Here is a 26,647-nt window from a genome sequence, read left to right as displayed (position 1 = left end):
CGGAGCATGGCAACAGGAAACAAACCCAAGCTGGTTCCACAACCTGTTTCTTAACCACCTCACTCTCCATAAACGTTAACTGTTATTTTCCTCCTGATCTCCAAATCCCCATTCACAATCTCTACCACACATCTCTACTTCAAGGTCGCATGTAAGCCCAACCTCTGCGTGCCCCACGCTTACTACCTTCACCCCAGACCCAATCCTCATCTCAATTAAGAGTAACGACATGCAGGCAGTCCCCAAGCCAGAATCCTAGAACTCACAGAAGACAGGAGATGCTTCCCCTGTCAGACCCTGCACTCCCCTCCTCATAGCACAGTTCTGACATGCCCCACATTATCCTGATGTAAAACTCATAGATAATAAAGCCTTCCTACATCCATCATTTTTAGGAATGTGACTGTTCTGAACCAAGAGAAGGTTATACTGTTTTGTTTGGAACATTGCTGAGAGTTTTTCACCGTTTCAGAACATCCTATATTGTATCTTACTCATCACTGGTCATATATAACATAATTGATATATTACCTCAACTGTAGTCAAGAGGAGACACAAAATGAAATATGTCATAAAATACATTTCAAAATGTAAATGCTTAAGCATGGACTCACTACAAGACACAATAGTCAGTCACTTGTTAAAACAGAACCCAAAGGTTAAGAACGCAGACCGACACACGGCTGTAGTGTAAGCAATTCAACTATGACCGATGATGAGTAAAATATGATATAGGATGTCCCAAAATGGTGAAAAACTCTCAGCAATGTTCCAAACAAAACACTGTAAGCTTCTCTTGGTTCAGAACAGCCGCATTCCAGGACTTCCCTGGTGGTCCAGTGGGTAAGACTCCGTGCTCCCAATGCAGGGGGCCCGGGTTCATCCCTGGTCAGGGAACAAGATCCTGCATGCCGTAGCTAAGAGTCCATATGCCGCAACTAAAAAAAAGGATACCGCATGACGCAACGAAGATCCAGCGCAGCCAAAATCAATAAATAAATACTTAAAAAAAAAAAAAAAAAAAGAACGGTCGCATTCCTAAAAATTTTGATATATGTTAAAACACTGCAAAAATTATCTTGTGTTTACATATAAAACGGAAGTTTGGATTTAGATTCCAATTTTTTTCTTCACCTACGTGAAAGCTCTTAAGCTGGGGGTGAAGTCCTCACTGTGGGGATGTCCTGAGCCCTGTATGACATCTAGCACGCCGCCCCCATCCACGAAATGCCAGTACTGCCTTCAGATCTCTGGGACCAAAAATGCCTCCACAAATTCCCGGAACACTCCCTGGGGATGACGTGGCACCATGGGTGGGACTGGGACCACTGTGCTAGATACTCAGCCACTGTCCAACCGTCTCCAACCCTCATATGCAGCCTCATTCGATCTGGAGTTCAGGTCCCGTCAGCTCTCACCCAGGCCACTGCCACAGCCTGGTAATTTGTCTTTCTGGTTCCGATCTGCTCATTCTATACTGAGAGAGAACTGAACTTTTTACTCTCCATTCAACCAACAAATATTTACTGCACACAGATTATATATGCCAGACCTGCTCTAAACACTAAATCACATCATTCTCCCCTGCTCAAACTATAATAGTTCATCACCTATGGCAATTTTCAAACAGTGCTCCATTTTTATCTGTTTTATATATTGAGTTCCTGCATAAGATTTCCTTTTAACAAAGTGATTCACGGCTTTAAAAGTCTGAAAACCCCAACCTTCAGGATAAAACCAAATAATCTTCCTATCTAACCATCGCCTCAGCACTAACCTAGCCTCACCTCCTGCACCCCCATCCACCTTGCAAAGATGGTCCTACAATACCCATATTCCCTTCCCTCTCTGGCACACTGTCTCTCTTCCGTGCTCCCACACAGGCTGTCACCCCTGCCAAATGACCCTCTCTCTCTACCTACCCCCCTGCTGACTCTGCAGCCAGCCTTCCAGGCTCTGGGGAAGCTGTGAAACCTTCCCAATTCCCCTCGACAGGCTCAGCTATTAGTTTGGTTTTTTTTTTAAGCTACTAGCTTCTGCTATATTGCGCACACTTCCATTTTAACAAACATCTTATTGTACTACAACAGTCTGTTTGAACATCTATCTCTATAGTATCTCCAACTAGCTCTTAAATTTTGTGGGCAGTGACTACATCTTTTGCCTCACTTTCTGGTACCTGTCAGGGTACAGAGCTATCCTCTCAAGGGTAACTTGATTGAGTGATGTTAGTAGGTTTCTCTTCTTATCAATCAAAAAGATAAATTTCCTTACCCAAGTGATCAAAATAAGTATCACTACCAGTAAACAACTTGAAACTATGCAGCTTCTGATGTGAAACAGTATGTACCCCACAACACATATGAAGTAGTCTCAACAAAAATGTTTAACTTGAATCTAATCTTGAGTTAACAGAAAAATCCAAAACACAGAATATTCTATAAGACAACTGACCGAGACTCTTCAATGGGTACAAAAAGCAAAACGTCAAGGGACTACTCTAGATGAAAAGAAATTAAATCATATCCAGGTGCAAAGCATGAAACCTTGACCAAAACCAAACCAACGATGAGGATATTTTTGTGATGGGGGCAGGGTAAGGGTCTGAATATTAGATTAGATAATGTTATGAAATATTACTAAGTAATATTATGAAACAGTTTTTAATTTTCCTTAGAACTATTAATAGTATTGTGGTTGTATAGGAGAACATTCTTATCTTTATACTATTCTTAGGCAACGTATGCTTAAGTATTTAAGACTGAAATGTCATGACGTATGCATGACAAAAAAGTGAATATTTGTGTTTATATACAGTGTGTATATACACATACAGAGAGAGAGAGGGAAAGAGAAAAGAGAAACAAATGTGGAAAATGATAACTGTTGAATCTAAATGAACACTATTAGGGTGTTAATTGTACCATTCTTTCAAATTTTCTGTAGGTCTGAAATCTTTCAAAATTAAAAATTAAAAAATAAATTCACATAATCAAGTGATTTCTCTACGCAACATCAAAATAATGGACTTACTGATTCCTCTTCTCCACTGAACAGACTTTTTGATGTAATTCAAGAACATTCTAATCTAAACAGCTTCAGATGAAGTGTTTAATCTACACACTGAAAACACCACAGCCAGGGACTTCCCTGGTGGTCCAGTGGCTAAGACTCCTTGCTCCCAATGCAGGGAGCCTGGGTTCGATCCCTGGTCAGGGAACTAGATCCTGCACGCCACAACAAAGACCCAGCACAGCCAAATAAATAATATTAAAAAAACAAACAAAAAAACACCACAGCCACACAATGAAGTACAGGCTCCAAACCTCGAACTCTCCGAGGCTGCAAGACCTCTGCTTCTAGTTCCTGCTTCTCTTTCAAGTCCTGGTTCTGTGTAACTGCTCACATGGACAGTCATTCAGAAGAACTAGTGCTGCCATTAACTAGCCAGTGCTGCCATTAACTAGCCAAGTAACCTTGGGCGAGCTACTTAGTCCACATTTTCGGGTGTGCATCACTCACTTGAGGGATCACCACCAAAGTACCTTCTGGCTCTGAGACCTTGAACCCAGTCTTACTTTCTTAACTGACATTTTCATAATTAACAGATTCATATGCAGTTCTAAGAAATAATACAGAGAAACTTGTGCACTTTGCTCGCTTTCCTCCAGCACTAACACTCTCCACAACTATAGCATTACCACCAGGGTAGGGTAGTGACATCAATACCATCCACTGATCTTTTTCCGATTTCTCCAGTTTTACTTGTACTAATCTGCATATGAGTGCGCATTCACAACTTTTTATCCCATTAATCATTAAGTACTTGAGGAATCGACTGTAAAATAAGCAAACTGATTGTTTCTGCTTTGTAAATTATCTTGTACCAACTATTTCAATAATCTCTTTATTGTCATCATCAAATTCCTTCCTTCAGAGGAAAAGCTAACACACACAGTGCCAATGCTTCTGCAGCACCTCTGCAGCCAACTTTTGAGGAAAATCTCCTTTCAACAACTTAGAAGGAAGATTTGTCTTTTCCAACACAGAATGATTCTCTATGCTCCAGAATTAAGCTGGAAAAAGAAATCAGAACTTTACTTCTAAGGATTAGTCCTCTAGACTGTCCCAGACAAAACAGTTCCATGCAAATAGATGAAATACCACTTACTTCTTAGAAATTAAATGAAGAGCAATAAAAATACTTCTCATACACTACCAACAAAACATGTAAAAATCAACTATAAAAGCTCTAGAAGAAAACACAGAAGAAATTCTTGGTGATCTTAGGTTAGGCTACGATTTCTTAAATATGATGCCAAAAGCATGACCCAAAAAAGAAAAACTGGATAAGTTGGACTTCTCAAATTTAAAATGTTCTGCCATTCAAGAGACACTGTTGAGGGATTCCCTGGTGGCCTAGTGGTTAGGATTCCGGGCCTTCACAGCTGTGGCCCAGGTTTAATCCCTGGTCAGGGAACTGAGATCCCACAAGCCACAAGGTGCGGCCAAAAAAAAAAAGAGAGTGAGACACACTGTTAAAAAAAGACAATTCCTAGAATAGGAGAAAATATTTTCCCAGTGTGTATCTTATAAAGAACTTCTATTGCAAATAAATGAAAAACTCTCAAAACTCCATATTAAGAAAACAACCCAATTTTTCAAATGGGCAAAAGATTTTAAAAGATACTTCTCCAAAGTATATGGATGGCAAATAAGCACATGGAAAAACACTCAGTACAATTAGTCATGAGATAAATGTAAATTCAAAATACAATGAGATAGCAGTACACACCTATTAGAACAGCTTTCAAAACAACAACACTGACGGTAACCAACACTGGATGCAGAGGAACTGAGAGGCTCACACAGTGCTGGGGGGAACACCAGAAACTGCCAAACTGTTCTCCAAAGTGAACCGCCCATTTACCAGGACTCAACAATCCTACTCCTCGGTATTCAGGCTAACAGCTGTGTGTGAATGCTTAGGCAACTTTATGTGTGATCGCCTGAACTAGAAACAGCTCAAACGTTCTTCTACTGGTGAATGGATAAACAAACTGGTTTGCCCCAACACTGGAATATTATTTGGCAATAAAAGGAACGAAGCGCTGACACATGCCACAACAGGGACTAGCCTCAAATGCACTCTGCCAAGTAAAAGACACCAAGCTCAAAGGGCTACATACTGTACGATTCCACTATACGACAGTGTACGTGACTGCCTAGGGCTAGAGGAAATGGTCAATTACCAAGTGGCATAAGGAAAATTTCTTGCGGGACGAAGCTGTGCTATACCTTGATTGGGGTAGTGGTTATACAACTGTAAAAAGCCACAGAAATGTACACCAAACATGGGGTGTTCATATATATAAGTTATACATCAATTAAAATAGTTTAAAAGGAAATTTGTTTGGAAAACAATGTGGCAGGTTCTTATAAAGTTAAATATACACTTACATACGACCCAGCAATTCACGGCTAGGTATTTACTCAAGAAAATTGAGAACAAATATCCACACAAAGACTTGTGATCTATGTATATGTGAATATACTCGGCACTTATATTCATAGTTGCCAAACCTGGAAACAACCCAAATGTCCATCAACAGGAGAACAACAGGAAATTGGATAAACTGCAGTACAGCCGTACAATGCAATCCTGTTGAGCAGCTAAAAAATTAACCACTGAGACACACAACTATATGGATGCACCCTAAAATCACGCTGACTGAAAGAAGCCAGATACAAAGGGGCACAGACCGTAAGATTATTTATGTGAAATTCTAGAAATGGCCAACTGATCTATAGTCACAGAAAGCAGATCAGTGATTGTCTGAGACCAAAGTGGGAGTCAACTGCCAAGGGACACAAAGAAAATTTGGCGGGGACAGAAATGTTCCATTTTTTTTTTTTTTTTTTTTTTTTTTTGGCCGTGCCGCACAGCTTGCGGGATCTTATTCCCTGACCAGGGATGGAACCTGAACGCACGCCCTCGGCAGTGAAAGCACAGAGTCCTAACCACTGGACCACCAGAGAACTCCCCCAAAATGTTTTTTTTTTTTTTTAATAGATTTATTTATTTTTGGCTGCGTTGGGTCTTCGTTGCTGCATGCGGGCTTTCTCTAGTTGCTGCGAGCGGGGGCTACTCTTTGTTGCGGTGCACGGGCTTCTCATTGCGGTGACTTCTCTTGCTGCGGAGCACGGGCTCCAGGCGTGTAGGCTTCAGTAGTTGTGGCGCACAGGCTTCAGTAGTTGTGGCGCGAGGGCTCTAGAGCGCAGGCTCAGTAGTTGTGACGTACAGGCTTAGTTGCTCCGCGGCATGTGGGATCTTCCCGGACCAGGGCTCGAACCCGTGTCCCCTGCATTGGCAGGAGGATTCTTAACCACTGCGCCACCAGGGAAGCACCCCCCCCAAAATGTTCTATATCTTGATTGGAGTAGTGGTTGTTACTAGGGTGCATGCATTGGTCAAAACTCAACACATTTTAAAAAGGTGCAACTTTACTGTATTTAAATTACAGTTAATAAAATTGATTTAAAAACAAAATGTTAATGAACAATCTGAAAATGAAAACAATTCCACTCACAAATAGCATCAAAAAGAAAATATTTCAGAATACATTTAACAAAAGAAGCACAAAAAGTTGCACTCAGAAAATTATAAAACATTGTTCAAAGAAATTAAAAATGGGAAAACACCCCATGTTCATGGATTAGAAGACTTATTGTTAAAATGGCAATACCCCCTACACTGATCAACAGATTCAACCAAATCCGTATCAGAATCCCAGCTGCTATCTTCGCAGAAATTGACAAACCGATTCTAAAGGGACCTGGTGTAGCCAAAACAATCCTGAAAAAGAACAGAGGAGGACCCACACTCCTGAATTTCAGCACTCACTACAAAGCATCATTAATCAAGACAGTGTTAGTACTCGCACAAGGACAGACATATAGATCAGTGAAACAGAATTCAGAGTCTAGAAATAAACCTATATATATATCCATGGTCAACTGATGTTTGACAAGGGTGCCAAGACACTTTGATGGGGAAAGAACAGTCTTTTCAACAGATGGTGCTGGGGCAGCTGGACAGCCACCTGAGAAAGAATGAAGTTCAACCCTTACCTCACGTCATAAGCAAAAATTAATGCAAAGTGGATCAAAGACCAAAATACTATAAAACTACACTACATATTATAAAACTCTCAGAAGAAAACATGGGGTATGATCTTCATGACCCTGGATTTAGCAAAGGATTCTTAGATATGACACCAAAAGCATGAGCAACAAAAGAAAAAATAGATCAATTTAAAGCTTTTGTTCTTCAGGGAATTCCCTGGCGGTCCAGTGGTTAGGACTCAGCTCTTTCACTGCCATGGCCTGGGTTCAACCCCTGGTTGGGGAACCAAGATCCTGCAAGCCATGTGGCGCGCCAAAAAGAAAAATTGAAAAAATTATGGGGGAAAAAAAAAAAAACTTTGTTCTTCAAAGGACACCATCAAGAAAGTAAAGACGACCCATAGAATGGGAGAAAATATTTGCAAATCATATATCTGATAAGGAACTTATGTGCAGGATATATAAAGAACTCTTATAACTCCATAATATGCAGACAGCCCAATTTTAAGATGGGCAAAGAATGTGAATATATATTTCTCCAAGAAAGATACATAAAGGGCCAATAAGCAAATGAAAAGACTCTCAACATCATTAGTCATCAGGGAAATGCACATCAAGACCACATCGAGATACTACTTCACACTAACCTGATGGCTAGACTCAAGGAGTCAGAAAACAAGAATGTGGAGAAACTGGAACCCTCATATACTGCTGGTAGGAACAGAAAATGGTACAGCCTCTTTGGTAAACAGGCAGTTTCTCAAATGATCAAACACAGTTACCATATGACCCAGCAACTCCACTCCTGGGTATATACCCAAGAGAACTGAAAACGTGTCCACACACAAAAAAGTACACCAATGTTCATAGCAGCACTGTTCATAAAGCCAAAGGTGGAAACAACCTAAATATCCACCAACAGGTAAATACAGTACAATATACCCATACAATGGGATGTTATTATTCAGCTGTGAAAAGGAATGAAGTACTGATCTACAACATGGATGAGCCTTGAAAAAATGACGCTGAGTGAAAAAAGCCAGTCACAGAAGACCACATACTGTATGATCCCATTCATTATGAAAACTCAGAAGAGGGTATCTATAGAAACAAAGTAAATTAGTGGTTGCCCGTGGCTGGGGAGGGAGATGAGAAATAGAGGTGGTAACAGCAAAGAGTATGGGTTCTTTTTGAGGTACTGAAAATGTTCTAAAATTGACTGTGCTAATGGCTGTACCCATCTATGAATACACTAAAACCAAAATTATACTCTTTAAGTGGGTGAATCGTATGGAATATGAATTATGTCTCTATAAAGCTATTAAAAACCTGTACTCAGCAATCACTTTAATCCACGTAAGCATGTGACTGATTTTCTTTCTACAATTTTATTGCCTTTTGACTTCAAAATAAGTAAATGAGTAATCTCACAAACATATCTTTATTATTTAATTCCTTTCTTCCAAATGATTCTGTTAAAACATTATCATAATTCAAAATCTAAAATGAGGACTTCCTAGTGATCCAGTGGTTAAGACTCCACGCTTCCACTGCAGGGGGCACAGTTTCAGCCCTGGTAGGAGAAGATCCCACATGTCTCGCAAAAAAAAAAAAAAAAAAAAAACCTAAAAGGAGAAAAAAAACTTCATAATAGTTACCAGGTGTAGAAATCTGTGTGTGCCAGGCCCTCCTATGCCTCAGCTCATTTGAATCTCAGCATAACCCTATGGAATAAGCCAGAAACTTGCCAACGAAGAAGCTGAGGCGCAGTGAGGTAGCTTGTCCACACCTTAAGCACAGCCTGGACTGGGAGCCAGTATTATTCCAAAGAACTCTCTTTTTTCCTTATTATTTCACCTAATATACTTGCAGCTTGAAATTTAAATCATTTTACCAATTTTTCATTACTAGGATAAATGGGTTGGCTTCAACCTGCTTAAAAACTATCCCTCTGGGACTTCCCTGGTGGTGCAGTGGTTAAGAATCCGCCTGCCAATGCAGAGGACATGGGTTCGAACCCTGGTCCGGGAAGATCCCACATGCCATGGAGCAACTAAGCCCATGCGCCACAACTACTGAGCCTGCGCTCTAGAGCCCACGAGCCACAACTACTGAGGCTGTGTGCCACAACTACTGAAGCCCACGCGCCTAGAGCCCGTGCTCGGCAACAAGAGAAGCCACTGCAATGAGAAGCCCGCGCACCGCAACGAAGAGTAGCCCCCCGCTCGCCCCAACTAGAGAAAAACCGCGCGCAGCAACCAAGACCCAACACAGCCAAAACCGAATGAATGAATGAATAAATAAATAAATAAATAAATAAATAAATAAATAAAAACTATCCCCCTAACAACCAAACAAATGTGTGATCCGGGATAGAGGTGAGGGACAACATCTCTAAAAGTCACTGTGGGGACAAGTGAGGATGTCTGGATATGGATATTATTACAGAATTATTGTTTATCTTCTTAAATGTGAACATGCTGATGTGGTCATGTGGGAGAGGATCCCTATTTTTATGAAGCACATGGCAAAGTATTTTGGGGGGGAGGGAAGTAACATCACATTGCCAACTTACTGTCTAATGGTTCAACAAAAAAGAAGGGACTTCCCTGGTGGCGCAGTGGTTAAGAATCTGCCTGCCAATGCAGGGGACACGGGTTCGAGCTCTGGTCCGGGAAGATCCCACATGCTGTGGAGCAACTAAGCCCGTGCGCCACAACTATTGAGCCAGCGCTCTAGAGCCCATGGGCCACAACTACTGAAGCCCGCGCACCTAGAGCCCGTGCTCCGCAACAAGAGAAGCCACCGCAATGAGAAGCCCGCGCACTGCAACGAAGAGTAGCCCCGGCTCGCCACAACTAGAAAAAGCCCGCGCGCAGCAACAAAGCCCCAACACAGCCAAAAATAAATTAATTAATTAAAAATAAGTAAATAAATCAAAATTAAAAAGAAAAGAAAACATAAAGCTAATGTGGTAAAATGTTACCAACCGGAGAATCTAAAGTAAAGGTATGCAGGGCTCACCTATATTTGTCTTCAAACTTCACTGTACGTTTGAAACTTCTCAAAGAATAAAGAAAAATAAGATCTGAAGCTTTAAAAAATTATTTCACTTTGTGAAAATTACTATATCAAATGCTTATCCACTTAGATGAAATTTCCAAGAAATTTATAAAATTATACTCTTATCAGACACCAGAAACAGTTTTGAATCAAACACTTAAAATCTGTGAATGAAAACTATGAATGCCAACTTATAAATGTAAAAAGAATGATGTAATTTGAAAATAACTATTTGGCAACTATGATGTACTGATTGACTCAGGCAAAGAACCATGCAAGGATTAAAATGGGTGAAATTTTGATGAGAAACAGGATGTTTACATAGCCTCTCCCCACCAGGTATGTATTAATTATAAGGGAAAAACAGTAACTTCACAGAGGAGAGAGCTGGCAGACACCACCTCAAACCAAGCAATGAAAGTTAATAATAACCATCACCATGGGACCAAGTGACATCACGTGACTCCTGATATGATGCCCTAAGGACACACCACTTCTTTAGTACACCTGCCAAAACACAGGACCTGAATCTCATCATGAGAGTGCATACAACAAACCCAAATTGAGGGACAGTCTCAATTCCAAAAGGTCAAGGTTATGAAAGACAAAAACTGAAAAACCACTCTAGGCTAACGGAGCTGAAAGAGACCCAATAGTTAAATGCAACACATGATCCTAGATTGAAAACCCTAGCCAGCAAAATAATTTCTAAAATAATACTGTATTTAAAATCATAAAAATATATAAATTATACATTAATATTTTTGGGTCAGTTGACAATATGATATACTATTATCTAGAAATTTTATTCAGTATTAATTCCCTGATTTTGATAATTGCACTATGGTTATGTAAGAAAATGTCTGTGTTTTTAAGGCATAAAAACACAGAAATGTTTAGGAGTAAGGGGTATCATGTCTGCAACTTACTGTCAGGGAACAGACTGGTGGTTCCCAGAAGCAGGGGTGGGTGTAATGGGTAAAGGGGGTAAACAGGCACAAACCTCCAGTTATAAAATAAGTAAGTCCTGGGGATGTAATGTACAGCATGGTGACTATGGTTAATAACATTGTACTGTACATGCAAAAGTTGCTGAGAGTAGATCTTAAAAAGTTCTCATCACAAGAAAAGAAATTTGTAGCTATGTGCAGTGTGGGATGTTAACTAGACTTGCTGTGGTGATCAGTTCTTAACATATGCAAATATGGAATCATTATACTGTTCACCTGAAAGTAATGTTGTATGTCAATTGTATCTCAATTTTAAAAAAGGATAGGTGGATGCATGAGAAACACCAAGCAGTGCCTGGAGTACCCACAGTGGGCACCAAATTCATGTTAGCTTTTGTTATGAAATACAAGATAAAAATTGACTATGAAGAAAATTCAAAACTTAAGACTTCAAATATAGAGGGTAATAGGAGAAGTCTAATGAACAAAAACACTAATCCTATTTTGGGAAGAAAAAAATCTTTCTGTTCGTGGCTGTTATGACAGTAAACAACTAAAAATAACCTCAATGCTCCACTGAGGATTGGTTAAATAAATCAGAGCATGAGTGCGCCACAGCTATTAAAGTCATAACGTATGCTATGAAAGGGCATTCTGTGTCATGTAATATTGTTAACTGAATAAAACAGGATTCAGAAGTCTATGTAAAAGTATGAGCCTACGTTTATAAAATATTTAATACATGCACATGGAGAAAAGTGAGGGGGCAAGGAGTACAGAGTCCCTCAGATGCTTGGGGGTTCCTGCAGGATGGACACCAGTGAGCTGGGGCTGGAGCCTTCCTATTAATTCCCCTAATGCTGGGTCTCTCTCGAGTTTCTGCTCCTTCACATGCAAGAATTTGGTTTGCATCGTGGCTTCTCACTGTGACCTTTTAACTGCTTTTCCACACTAACTTGATAACCCTCGTATTTCCTAGGTTACAATCCCAAGAATGGGAATTTGATTGATCCAGTTCATCTTTTCTTGCAAGATGTGTCAGATTACCAGCCAGGATATAGACTTACTTCAGCCGGGAGGAGGGAAAAGGGGCAAAGGGCAGGTAGAGCAGCCAGATAACCTCCAAAAATTTTTGTAGAGCTCGGTGGCAGATAAGACAAACAAATAAACAGAAGAACTGCTCCTTTCTGTTGAGCTGTCACCTCCCCAGGCGTGGGGACTGTGATTAGAAAGAACGTATCACATTGATACCTGACTATCTTATTTGTACATAAACTCCCATTACGGAAGAATCAGAGTCCCATTAAGCAGCAGTCTTACAAATCATTAAATACTTAACAGAGAGAAACTGAAAACTGAAGAATTCCAAACAATCAATAGATAAGCAAAAGTAAACCTAAAATTCTAATGATAAAAGGGGTACACTTCTGGGCCCAGATTTTCATTTTCATTTTCCTATATAGGAAGCTAAAACAAGGAGCAACTGGCAATCCTAGGGGTGGGGTCACTACCACCCCACTCCAACAATCAGAAGGGGACAGAAGAGTGGAGAGGACTGCTAGTATAAGACAGGGGGGAGAATGTGGAAACAAGCTGACTCTTCTTTAAAAAGCAGGAGATAGGTTGTCCTACAATTGACCTCTTCAGTACAGCGCTAAAACATTAACCTAGGAGGAACTGGGGTTTCTTTTTATAATATTACATATTACTTGTGAAAAAGTTTTTCTAAAAAGTTCATTCTTGGGCTTCCCTGGTGGCGCAGTGGTTAAGAATCCGCCTGCCAATGCAGGAGACACGGGTTCGAGTCCTGGTCTGGGAAGATCCCACAGGCCACGGACCAACTAAGCCCGTGCGGCACAACTACTGAGCCTGCACTCTTGAGCCCGCGAGCCACAACCACTGTGCCCGTGAGCCACAACTACTGTGCCCGTGAGCCACAACTACCGAAGCCCGCGCGCCTAGAGCCCATGCTCTGCAACAACAGAAGCCACCGCAATGAGAAGCCTGCACACCACAACGAAGAGTAGCCCCCGCTCACCGCAACCAGAGAAAAGCCCGCGTGCGGCAACGAAGACCCAACGCAGGCAAAATAAATAAAATAAATAAAATAAAATAAATTTTTTTAAAAAAGTTCATTCTTTTCCACCATTCTCTTAAGCCTCCTATTGAGCTCTTTTCCTCTCTCATTCCAGGAGAATGTAGTTTTAGCCTTTCCCTCTTCCTCTTCCCAACAGCCTTCTCTGAAGTCATCTCCAGCCTCTTCAAATCGCCAACTCAACGTACAATTGATTTTCAATTGTAATTTTCCTGTACTTCCCTGCATCACTCAGCAATGCAGACCTTGGAGCTATGCAAACCATCCTGTAACCACTCGCAGACCACTGCCTGAGCGCTTAAGGACATTGTCACTGAGCAGCATACCTGCCAGGATCCTCCAGACCACGTGTTATAGGACAGTCCACGGTGTTTTTTAAGTCACTGTGAGTACAGCATTCCATTACTTGCAGCCAAAAACATCCTTACCAGATACCACCCTCTTTATGCACCCAACACTGTCAGTCACCTAGTCCCACTATTCAAAGCCAGTGACGAAGGTCCTTTCCTGTTACCACTACCTGCAGCATTTCACAACCACTCCACTCCTAGAGTTAAGCCCAGTTACCAATACCAGACTTAATCTAAAACATTTAGTACCCAAGACATTCTTAAGTCTAAAACTTTGTCATTCTTGTCTAAAACTTCACTGCCTGAATAAAAAAGATCAACACGAGTGGGCGTGGCATTCCAGGCTTGCTGCAGCGTCCCACCTGTCTCTCAACCTCATTTTTCACTAGCCCTCCAAATGAGAGAACTCTGATCGCACTGCGCTTACTTACTCACTGTGACCCCCCTCCCAGCCCTGCCTTACGCAAGAAGCATGTCACTCATGAGCCCTGTGGCCTCTGAGCTCCTGCAGCCATCGCTGCCACCCAGCCATTCACCCTTTCCTCCCTCACAACATACTCTAATTCCCCAGGGCAGCAGGAGAAGAGCCACCTGGTCCCATACCTCTGCAATTATTCTGGGGCCGTTGATGTTAATAAAGATGACAATAACAGACAGAAATGAGACTGGGATTTTAGATTCTCCTTTTGTTTGTAATTCCACTATCACTTTGAAGACTTCCATAGTACAGAAATCCAAGTAGAGTTATAGATAATGAAGAGGGCTCCATCACCAAAAGTGATGAAACTCTAGTGGTATAAGGACACAGGTATCCTCGACATTGTTTCTCAGAGACACATTTTCCATTATGTTGTTAAAGCAGGCACCCAGCCTCCCTTACTGGATGTTGGGGGTTGGGAGGGGAATGTTCTAACAATGTGTGGGATACTAACCCAAATCAATACCAGCCTAAGAGTGAAAAAAAAAATTAAATCCCTTAATTATGGCACAAGTGAAATTTCTCTAAGTCACCTTTCCCCTATATAAGTGTCCCCTAAGCAAAGAACTCCAGGATACCGATTATAAAAATTGTCTCCCACACCTAAAAGACTCTGCAAACACAACCTTCCAGGGAAACAGAAGAAACACAATGGGAATGGGGGTGAGAAAAGATCTGCTAAATAGGTCTGCTAACTTAACACATTTTCTGTCAAGCAAATCACTGTCCTCAATGCCCTGTTGCTGAAACAATGACGACTCAGGGAGGGGTGTTCATGAAAAGCACCTGGCCTGGAGAAAACACTCCCCACTCCAGCCGACCAATCACAGCACTCTCAGCTGTAAGAACTTACTCCATTCTCGGCAATTATTAACGGGAGTTGATTTGAAGGTTCAACATTAAAAACATGAAGAGTTTAGAGTAACCGTGGCTCCATCACTGCCTCTGTTTTCACTTACTTGGGGGGTCATGGGGGGCACAGAAGGGGGCACAGTCTGTGGTGACACCATTCACACGTTCAGTCCAGGGGCCACACTCATGCAGCCAAGCCACCCGCGGAAAGCCGTAGCGGCTGGGCCGGGGGCCAAAGTTGAAGTGACCGTGACAGTGTGAGACGTACCAGAACACGACCATGTGCCTGGACCAGCCAAACGCCCATCTTCCAGTCCACGCGAGATCAGGGCACGAAACCTTTCGTGTGTTTCTACATAAGCCGCACCCCGTTTCCCACGGGAGCGTGGATAAGCTGCGTCACCGAGTCACTGCCGGGCGAGGTGGCGGAGGGGCCAGACCCCACACCGCCGGCCGCGGGGACTCCTGGGCGCCCGCGAGCCCGCAGCGTGTCCCGCACACGGCTCGGGCCGCCACCACGCAACCTTCGCTCCCGACCAGAACGAAGCCGCGTACGCACTCACGACGCGCGCGCGCGCGCGGTGCCACACGAGCGGAGACCCCACGGGAAGGCGCGCGCCCCGCGGAACAGTTACACACCTCTTACAGCCTGAGGGGCTGCGTCCCGGCAGGCGGGGGCGCGCGCACGCACACACGCTAGCCCCCCTCCCCCTGCCGTCTCCGGTCCCGGGAGGCCCGAGGGAGGTCCCCCCCTTCGTCCCTCAGGAGTCGCAGCGCCCTCTCCGCAGCACCCCCCCCCAACCAATCCTCTTCCCCTAAACGACTCCAAGAAAAGAATTAACAAAGCATCTGTTTCCCAGATTTCTGACGTGCAGTTGCTGATGACGGCACACCAAGCACAACTAACTCCCTTCAACGCTACACACAAAAACATCACAGGCTCACACCCAGGACGGGGACTCCCTGTGGGGAGGGGCCCCCGCCCGCCTCAGGGCCCGGGGTTCTTCGTGTGACCGCGGAGGGCGGACTCTGGGAGGCGCCACGTCCTTGGCTGCACGCGGCCCCGCCACTCATGCGGCTGTAGTCCGGCCCCGAATGTCATAGTGCGAATGTCATAGTGCGAGGTTGGGAGAATCCTGAGCTTGGTACCACCATCCAACTACTCCTGTCTCGATCTAAGAACTACGAGAAAAAACCTTCCCGAGTTTTCCGGTATAAACTAGTATTTGTTAGAGGCTCCTATAGAGAAGACATGATGAAAGGATCCAAGAAAGAGTCCAATGAAACAGGAAAATACGGGGAAGGGGAGAACAGGTATCTGGAAACTTTCACTGTCAAATGAGAGGCGAGCCCCAGGCCAGAACCTTCAACCAGTCTCCATTCAAAGTTCTCAGTGTGAATGCTGTTCAATTTAAGTGAACAAACGGAAGCGAACGGAAAAGAACACAATTCAAGACCTTCATCCTCCAGAGATCCTCATAACCTCAAAATACAAAATCTTAGTTTGAGGACCTCGAAGACAGTGAAAACATCAATTAAGCTACCCTCAAAGTAACGTATACGCAGACAAGATCTCCACAGAAAAACAAATTCACATAATCCACAAACACATCAAGTATGGATTCGCAGCTTTGGTACAAAATTAATTTGTAAGACACGGACCCCAACACAGCTCATAACTTTGGTCCTAACCAGGGAGGTCGGTGGCTTTCTGGATCAGTTACCTGTGCCCTGCATGCTGAGAAACATCCGAAGGGAATCGTAGCATGTTGGACAGAGGAAAAACCTAGGAATCACCTAGTCCACAATTGCCTTTTTATAGATTGGGGCATCTGAAACCAAGTGATCTGCCTAAGATCACAGCTCCAGTTAATGACAGAGGTGGTCCACAGTCCAGGTTTTTGGCTCTCTCTGCTTGATCCCTTTTGAAAGTATTTTCAATCCCATCAACTAGATCTAAGACCATCTAGTCAGAAGCTGTGCCCTCTGTCCCCCTGGGCTCTGTCCACACCCACTTTTTACCGAAACCACCCTGCACACTGGCGGTTTTCCAGCACTCTGCCAGAGCTCCTCATTCTTACCCCCAGCCCAACACACCACGAGAATCCAGCACTCGGCCTCTCCTGATCAAAGGGCAGATAGGCAGTTGTACCAAATGCTGCCATGCTGCCAGGTCGTATTTTAGGCTTCCCCTCTGTGTTCCAGAAAATTAAGCAAGACCAAACTGAACTTCCGTGGTAGAGCAAGCCAGGTGCTAACATGGGCTGTCCTTCAGAGATGAGAGGTTATTACCCTTTCTACAACTGGAGAAGCTCCCAGTTTGAAGCTTTGAAGCTTCACGTGCAGGCAAGTGAAGATGAAGAAGAGGACTCCCTCTTCAAGACACTGGTCTAAGCAGAAAAGGATCCAGTGTTCACTTTGGGTTGAGTGACACTCTCACAGAGCAGTCCCCTTTTGTGGGTTTCAAGATCTGCCCCTCTGGAATTCCCATCCTGTTCTTGGCCTTCCCTCCTCAGAGAAGGAACACACCCTGAGTCTTAGAAGACATTTATCATCTGGTATTTTCCATTCAATAGGTTACTCTGACAAACTACTAATTTTTCTTCTTCTTTTTTGGCAGCGCCAAGCGGCATGCGGGATCTTAGTTCCCCAACCAGGGATCGAACCTGCACCCCTGCAGTGGAAGCGCGGAGTCTTAACCACTGGACCGCCAGGGAAGTCCCACAAACTACTAGTTTTTAAATAATCTTAAATCCCCTATTTCCTTCAGTCCTGCTCAAATGCCATCTTCTCAATGAGGCCACCCACACCTAATCACCCTATTTTAAATTCCAACAACCTACCCCCTCAACTTGGCTCTATGCCAATTTGTTTATTATTATCTGTCTCCTTCCACTAAAGAGGGCAGGTATTTTTTTGTTATGTTCACATCTGTATCTCCAGCACCTAATACACTGCATCTAGCACATAATGGATGCTCAATAATTATATGCTGAAAGAAACAAATGAAATCATGAACTTGTCCCTCTGTATTCAGCAGAAGTTTTGGTTTCTCTTTTAATTATTTTATTTATTTATTTTTGGCTGCGTTGGGTCTTCCTTCCTGTGCGCAGGCTTTCTCTAGTTGCAGAGAGCTGGGGCTACTCTTCATTGCGGTGTGTGGGCTTCTCATTGCGGTGGCTTATCTTGTTGCCGAGCAGGGGCTCTAGGCACGCGGGCTTCAGTAGTTGTGGCTCGGGGACTCTAGAGCACAGGCTCAGTAGCTGTGACACACGGGCTTAGTTGCTCCGCAGCATGTGGGATCTTCCCGGACCAGGGCTCGAACCCACGTCCCCTGCATTGGCAGGCGGATTCTTAACCACTGCGCCAGCAGGGAAGCCCCAGCAGAAGTTTTAAAAAGGATCTTCTGTACCCCACGTTATTAAGAACCAAAGAACTGTACATTTGCACTGTGGAATCTTGGCCATTACTTCTATGTCTAGCCCTTCATTTTATAGATGGTGAAAATTAAAGTAGAAGCAGTGCGATGTAGCAGCAGTAGCAAAGAATTTGGTACCAAAGAACCTGAGATCCAGGCGAGAGTCTGTGCAAGAAACTTAGCCTCTCTAACCTTCCAATTTCCTCATCTGCAAAATTAGGATAATTCCCACCTCCCAGTGATGGTTAAGGATGGCTATGAATAAAATAACATTTGGAAAATGTACAAAGTATTATACAAGTGTCCTTTTTCATTAGGCTATTTGACCTGCCGAAGGTCACAGAGGTAGGTAGGGGCAAAGCTAGTAATAAGAATTCAAGTTTCCTAACTCCTGGTCCAGGGCATCTTGTGTTGTGAAACTAGCTTTCTGGTTCCCCTATTCAAGGCCAACTTAAATCTTCCATCTAGTTTAAGGCCTTTTAGCCTTTGTATGGTTGGGATCTCTTTCAAAGTTTGATGAAAGTGACAAAGTACACATATGTACACCAACACAAAATCTCCTATAACCCATCCTTAGGCCCCAGGCTCAGAGACCACTGACAGGCCTCATGTACTAATAAGTTACTCTCAGCAAGTTTTATCACTTACTTTCATGTTTAATAATTCATGCCTAGAGCTCTTGATTCAAGAGGCTGGATCCAAGGAAACACCAACAGGAATCTGAATTAAAGACACTGCCCCCAGATCATCACGCTGATGAGGTGAGGGACTTAACCCACATACAACCACAACCAGGAAGGCAAAGGATTCTGTACTCAAAGCAGAAAGCTCAAGAAAAAAAAGTAGACAGGACCATCAGATTATTTTCATCATGCCGCTACTATATGAACCAGACAATTCTACATGACCATTTTCAAATAACCACCTGGAGGCCCCATGGTTTCTTCTCTAGAGAAAATATGCCCAAAATGTTTATGATGGGATTTCCCCCTGCAACCCTACACCCACCATGATTAACTCCAGACCAGATTACTGAAAATGGTTTATCGTCCCTTACCTTACTCTGGTTAAGTAAGACACGCTATTCACTGTATAAAGATCACTTGGGTAGCGGGAAAAAAATTAGTACTAAATCTTTTTTTCCCCCCTAATAAATTTACTTATTTATTTATTTTTGGCTGCATTGGGTCTTCGTTGCTGCGCGCGGGCTTTCTCTGGTTGCGGCGAGCGGGGGCTACTCTTCGTTGCGGTGCGCGGGCTTCTCATTGCAGTGGCTTCTCTTGCTGTGGAGCACGGGCTCTAGGCACGTGGCCTTCAGTAGTTGCGGCACGCAGGCTCGGTAGTTGTGGCTCACGGGCTCTAGAGCACAGGCTCAGTAGTGGTGGCGTCCTGGATTAGTTGCTCCGCGGCATGTGGGATCTCCCCGGCCCAGGGCTCGAACCCATGTCCCCTGCATTGGCAGGCGGATTCTTAACCACTACACCACCAGGGAAGTCCCAGTACTAAATCTTTCGGGAGATCAATTCACCATTCTTCATTCTCGAATCAGGACAAAATGTAACCAGCTTAACCCACTAGAATGTTAAGACAATTATAGAACACTTGATATAAATGAAGTGGTTCTGAATTTGATAATCTTCTGAGGCAAAGAAGGTGTGCCATGAGCTTCTTTGGTAATCCATCCAGTTAAGCAGCTAGTTATAGATATTTCATAATACCAACTACTGAATTCAGTATCATTCATCTACTGTTGTCCAGCTACACCTCAATCTCCTCATCTGAAAAATTAAAACACCACTTAATCCAGGGCACAAATACATGTGTGAGCATGTTTGGGAATTTCTAAATACGTTAACAGCTAACAGCTTTTATCCCTGAGTGGTGGGATACAATGTTAACAGTTAACAGCTTTTATCTCTGAGTGGCGGGATTATGGGTGATTTAATTCTCTTACCTATAATGATTCTCAAGTCTTATATAATGATTATGCATTGTTTTTAAAATCAGAAATTTTGAACTTAAAGCATATCTACACGTTCGCAGATTTTTGGTCTGATGATTACAGGACCCGTATTTGGGGGGCAGCAACATACAAGTCCCTAAACATATCCCAAAAAACAAGAATCTGGTATATTGACTCTTCTAAAGAAATCCTGTACATTCAAGGCTAATTACCAGAGTAAAAAGGTTTTCTTACATGCAAAAATAAAAATATCCATGCTTTGGGGACCAGTTCTCTAAGTGGGAGGTCTTGACCTCTTGCAGAATTGCAGCATGAATGCTCCCAGCCCTTCAGCTATCTAAGAGATTGCCTTGCTTTAGATAAATAGAAGCCAAGTCCTTGAAGATTCTGCTTCCTAAATTTTCTATAAATCCATGGGTTTAGCTTGGTGTTCAAGGGTAAGATGAGTTCTTTCCCACAGCTGAAAACTGGTTTCCTAAAAAAGCTGATACCTAACTTCTACCACTTGGTATTATTCATCATTTCTATCTTTTAAAGTTGCAGTAAATTAAGATTTTGTAGGGCCTTTGCAGCTGTCCAACTGAGTAGTATTGTTTCTTGTTTGTTTTTAAAAAGGCTCTTCCAGTGCATCATAAACTCTAACCAAGGGATTGTTTTTCCAACTTTCAGGACAAACTATTAGATTAAAAAAAAAATCACTTAAGCAAAATAAAAATAAATTTATTTACTTATACTTAGAGAATCAAAATTGATCATGTTCTCAGTGAGTTCTGCACTCACGGAGTCAAATTTGCTAGAAGCCTAAAAATTACTTTAAAATTTTTAATTTCTGACAATTACTGAAAACTTTGTTATTAAACTTTGCATTCATCAAAACACATGTGAAAAGGATTACACAAGCACTGCAGAGGTAAAAGTCACTATCCTTAGGTATCCACCTAGGGAACAACATCTCCAAATTATAAACAGATACGGATAATTACCAAAATACGTACACGTTGGATTCCAAATATTCATTCGTGTTTTATATACTTCAAATAGCACACATTTTAACTACAACCACCACCAAAAAAGTGTCACTTCCAAGAAATAACTGGGCTCCGAAGAGAACACAAGCATCTCAAGTGGCCCTGATTATTCACCTGTAACAACGATTTTTCATTTCTGTTATACACACAGATTGGACCTCTCAGATCAAGTTACACTGCCTTTAGGAATTCAAGCTGCTAATACTTAGAAACCACAGGTTCATTACTTAGAACATAAAACGTTATTTACAGATTACTCGACTTCTGTAACAACTTCGGGCAAGATTACTTCCTTCTATTTTTCCGTCAGCAAAATCGGAATACATGGATTTTTGCAAGATGAAATTTTTCCACAGTATTTTTAGACTGGGTACTTAAACTCTAAACCCGTAATTCAGCAGCACCTCAGTCCTATTACGTTTCAGGGAGAAAATGGGGCAGGGGCAAGTTTAGCGGCACCACCACGGCATTGTCACCACAACACCTCCCACCGCAGCCACCATTTTGAGCAGCAGAATTAAAGTGCCGAGGATTTTCACCAACTAAAAGGAAACACGGGGTCCTCGGGACGGTTGGGGCACAAGTCCTGACGCTCGGCATTCCCTAATCTGTCGTTTCTCCTCCTCAGTCGGCGGGAGCCATCGTCCCGCTCACGTTTTTAGAAAAAGCCGTGCTCGTCCGAGTCACGTCCCAACTTTGAAAACGGCGTGCGGCGCCGGGCCCCCCGCACCCGGAGGCCGCCGCATTGTTGCCGCCCGCCCGCGCGCACCCTCCGCCGCCGGGCGCGCCTCCCTCGAGCGGCGGACCCACCGCCCCGCTCGCCCGCCCGGCCGCGCCAGTGCCGCACCTTTGTCCGGGGCCGCGGCACCGGCCGGCCGCGCGCGCTCGACCCCAGGCGGCCGGGGGAGGGGTCGGGGCGCCGGCCAGGGGCGCCCGCCCGCTGCCCGGCCCCACAAAGCCCGCCGTCCGCTCGCCCGGCCGCCCGGCCCCGCGCCGCGCTCGCAGGGACGCCGCCGGGAGTAACGGCCCAACTTTCCCCGCCGCCCGGTCCCCTCAGCCCGGACCCCGACCCCCGCCCTCCCGGGCCGCCCTGGGGCGCTCCCCGCCCTCAGCCCCCCACTCAGCCCCTCAGACTCAGCCCCTCAGAGGTCCCCGCGCGCCCCCGCCCCCCCGAAGCCCACCCGGGTTCCGACCCCCGACCCCGGCCCGCGCACCTCAATCTCGAAGTCCGGCAGGCGGAACGCCGTGCGGAAGAGCGAGCAGAAGTGCGCGATGGCCGGCACTTCCCACCACGAGCGCAGCTCGCCCAGCCCGGCCGCGCCGCCCTCCTCGGGGCGCATCTCCGGCCGCGCCGCCGCCTCCGCGCCCGCCGCCCGCCCGCTCCCGGCGCCGCTCCGGCCGAGCTACCGAGGCGGCTGCCCCGGGCCCATCGCGCCGCGGCCCGGCCGCCCAGCCCGCACAATGTCGCCGCGGCCCGCGGGGAACAGATGGGCCGGGGGCGGGCGGGGGCGGGGCTTCGGCACAACAACAACCCCGCCCCCGCCCCCGCCCGCCGCCCGCGGGCCGCGCACGGGCGGGGGAGGGGCGCCCGAGGGCCGGGAGGAGGGGCCGCGGGCGAGCACCGCCCCCCCCGCCGGGCCCCGCCCCCACGTGGCCGGGGGTCGCGCCCCTCGGAGGCTGGCGGGCTGGAGGCGCCTCGTGGGGCTGCGCGCACGTGGGGCTGGGGCGGCGGTTGAGGGGGAAGGGGGAAAGGGCGAGGGGGAAAGGGGAAGGGGGAGGACAAGGGGGGCGGACCCCGCACCCGGGCAGAGCCCACGGGCCGCCTGCCCCCCGCCCCCGCCCGGCCGGCTGAGACCCCGCCTGAAGAAGCACGTGCGACGCCCGGGGGCGCGCGGGGCGCTGCGGGCGCGTCCTGCCGGCCCGGTGGGCACCGGGCGCCCGCGCTCCCGTCCCGGCCCCGGCTTGGCCGCTTGGGGATCCACGCGGGGACCTTAGGGCGCGGAAGCCGCGCGGTGGCCGCACTCAGCTGGGGCGTTGTGGAGTGCGCCTCCGGATAATTCTCTCCCTCACTTTATGCCCGTCATTTTGGTAACCTGTTCTGTTTTTATAAGGCAGCATTTAAAAAAAAAATCTTAAAATGTGTCTCTAACTGTATCTTTCATGAAAGAAAATACTTCATCCAACACTGGCTCACTTCGCCTCCCCCCCGCCCCCTGCCCCAAGCTTACGCAGTTCTGCTCTTCTATTACCTGGAACTATTGGCTGGTTTAAAATTCACCCTCAGATTCTACCGTGTGTTTTAATCTTTGACCAAAATGAGCCCATATCTAAACGCCCCCAGGAGCAGAGGCTGCATTTTTGTGTGTTGAACGCGCGGCTCCTCGGCAGATGCCCTGTTGACAGCTGAGGTGTGGGAAGGGTGACGCACCTGAATTAGACGTTTTCGGGACTTTCTTCCCCTGTCCGTCTTCATTTCCCCACGGGTCAGCCTGACTTGCACACCTTTCCCTCTCTTTTGTGTAAGCTTCCTGCTTCCCTTCACGTTTGTTTCTAATCCATTACCTCCTGCCTCTGCTTCCCCCCCTTTTCCCGGATCTCCTTCCGGCTCCTCCCTCTGCCCTTCATCCTTGTCCTCCTTCCCTGCCTCTCCGTGGTCCGGCCGCCAGCCTGGTAGTCGCAGCGCCTAGGCCACCACATAGCAGGAAGCAGAAAGGTGACAAGACTGGGTTACTCTCCCCACACCACGGCCCGGTACTGGAATCCAGCCAGACCGTCCTGGAGCCGGAGAGCCCTGGTGGTGGCCGAGGCCCCCTCCTCAGCACCCTCGCCCCCAGGCTGCCTTCTTCATCTGAAGGTTGCCTCAGCGTCCACATGGGCGGGCCTCTTTCTTTCTCTCCTTCTCTAGCTCTGGTCCACTGTGCTCTCACCGGGCCAGAGCCGGTCCTGGCCCTCCAGCCCAGAGGTCTTCTGTATCTCCTCGGGGTTCCCTGCGCCGGGGCTCCAGCTAGAGCCTCGCGTTTGCACCCACCCCTCCCTCCTGCTCTGTTGGAACCGATACCCTGAACCCTTCAACGTTTGCCCCACCTTTCCCCCGCACGGCTTCCGCCTAACCTCCTGGGACATGGATCCCTAACCCTGTGCCTCCCCAGACACCGGTCTCCTCCCTTCTCCCGCGGACTCCGAGGGCTGCCTCCCACGCCTTTTCCAGCCCCGCCCACTCCTCACCCTCCAAACACCAGTTGTATCCTATCCTGTTCCCAGAAGACACAGCTCATACTTTCTTTCCCTTTCTCTCTGTTTGTGAGCCAGCGCTGTTGATCTCAGATGACATTGGAAGAATCTCAGATGACCTTGGAAGTGCCAAAAGAAATTCTCTTCCAGATTCCCCGCCACCTTCAGTTCCATATCATCTTCCAATTAAATGTTTCCCCTTAAAAACACACACAATACTTAGTTTGGCTAACCTGTTTCGCTTATTAATTAATGTGACAAAAAATATTTGTGTTTCTCTTTGCAAAATATGCAGTAATTTCAGCTATTATGGGATTTTTATAGGTTCCTGGAGGGATGATCTAGGAAACTAACCACCGTTTTCTAACACCATTTCTTTGGGAAATACAAATTCTATAAGATCAGCTAAAAACAATTATTTGAACCTTGGAAGGGGTGTGACAAAAGTGTGGTTTCTTCCATAAGCCCCGCTAACCAGGACTAGAATTCAAATCTAACTGTTCATCCAGGCGGATTACACTGCTTCTCTCTCCTACTCAAGTTGCCCTTCCTACCCCTTTGCCTGACCACGCTGACATGGGTGCTCCTCGTTTCAGCCCAGGAACCCAGCTGGAGCTGGAGTGACACAGAACCATTATTCTCTCACTTAAGTTGTCTGCACACCTGAAGTCCAGGCACCTCACAAAGTCTTAGCACACCCTCACACACAGCCTCCTGTCTCAGTAGAGAGCTGCCTTCCATAGCGTACCTATTCCCGCAGAGGGCTGTAAGTCAGGCTAATTTTAACATTTTAGAAATTGTGGAAAGTGAGTTATATTGGTAGCCAGGAAATTTGGCTGTCTCTTAGAAAAGGCTTAATCTCTCACGTATGTATTTCACCTGCGAGGAGGGGCTGAACTAATGGTCCCTGAGCCCTATAGCTTTCACCTTTAAAGTAGAGCCAGATTAACGTTCTAAAATTTAATCATGTCACTCACCTGCTCAAAACTCTATGACTCTCCCTTGAGCGTGAAAGTCCATTCAAGTCTTACTAAAGCCACAGTTTGGCTCCCACCTGCCTCCCCAGCCTCACCTGCGATCCCCACCCCCACCTCATCCAACCAGTGACTCCTTCCCTCCTGCCAAACTGGTTCACTCGCCTGCCAGGATCTTCCTGCTCCTCCCTTTTGATCCCGCCCTTTCAATTGCCTGCAAAGACAACTCAACCTCTCCAATCATGACCCACTCAAAACTCACCTCCTCCGTATGGCTTCCCTGAAACACCCTAGCTTGGGGGTATCTCTCCAGGTACTCTGACTCAAGAAACTACAGTTTGTATGATTCACTTATCAACCACCTCCTTGGGTCATCTTTCTGTTACTTAATTGAAGTGCCACTTAAATCTTTTACTGTAGTTGGGGAAGTCTTCTCAACCAGATTAGACTTGGGGGTGCACGGGTGGAATCCTCCCTAATACACAGCAGTTAAATGATGAATTTGATTATTTAATGATGACTTAAAACCATAAGAAATTCAGAACTCCTTTAAATGCCTGGTGTCGACTTGCTTACCTTCCTTCATTCCTTCCTCTGCCTTTCAGCTTTCTCCCTCCTGGACCTCATTCAGGCAGTCTCAAAGGTCATGCCTTTCTCCATACAGTCGTATTGTCAGGGGATTGACTTCAAGACCCCCTCGGATAACAAAAGTCACCGAAGTCCCTTTTATAAAATGGTGTAGTGGGGTCAGCCCCGTATCCGTGGTTCCGCGTTCGCGGATTCAACCAAGTGCGGACGAATCCATCCTCAGCTTAGCTTTTCTCCTGAGCTCCAGGGTCATTTCCCCCATATGCCAATTGGATGTTTCCCATCACCTTAAACTCAACATGTTAAAAGGAAGGAGGAAAACTAGCTCCGAATTTTTCTCCTCAAGTCACACACCCTTTATTTATTTGGCTGCGCGGGGTCTTAGTTGTGTCATGCGGCATCTAGTTCCTTGCCCAGGGATCAAACGCCGGGCCCCCTACGTTGGGAGCGTGGAACCTTAACCTCTGGATCACCAGGGAAGTCCCCCCACTTCTTTCTGACACCCCCAGTCTCCACCCCAACCTGGGTCCTT

General features: G+C 45.7%; 1 protein-coding gene across 2 annotated transcripts in view; it reads right to left on the bottom strand.

Annotated features, from left to right (window-relative positions):
- The window catches only part of LOC133101371 (chromatin remodeling regulator CECR2), a 151,095-nt gene extending 128,405 nt beyond the window's left edge, over positions 1-22,690 (bottom strand). For both annotated transcript variants that reach the window (XM_061206099.1, XM_061206100.1), the window contains exon 1: positions 22,537-22,690. In XM_061206099.1, coding sequence (XP_061062082.1) covers positions 22,537-22,662 — 126 coding nt within the window. In that variant the 5' untranslated portion in view covers positions 22,663-22,690. The remainder of the gene's footprint in view (positions 1-22,536) is intronic.
- Between the last annotated feature and the right edge of the window lie 3,957 nt (positions 22,691-26,647).

This window comes from Eubalaena glacialis, chromosome 11 (genome assembly GCF_028564815.1).
Source record: "Eubalaena glacialis isolate mEubGla1 chromosome 11, mEubGla1.1.hap2.+ XY, whole genome shotgun sequence".
NCBI classification, from domain to species: domain Eukaryota; kingdom Metazoa; phylum Chordata; class Mammalia; order Artiodactyla; family Balaenidae; genus Eubalaena; species Eubalaena glacialis.
Note: the sequence above shows the minus strand (reverse complement) of the source record. Positions and strands in the feature narration are given on the sequence as shown.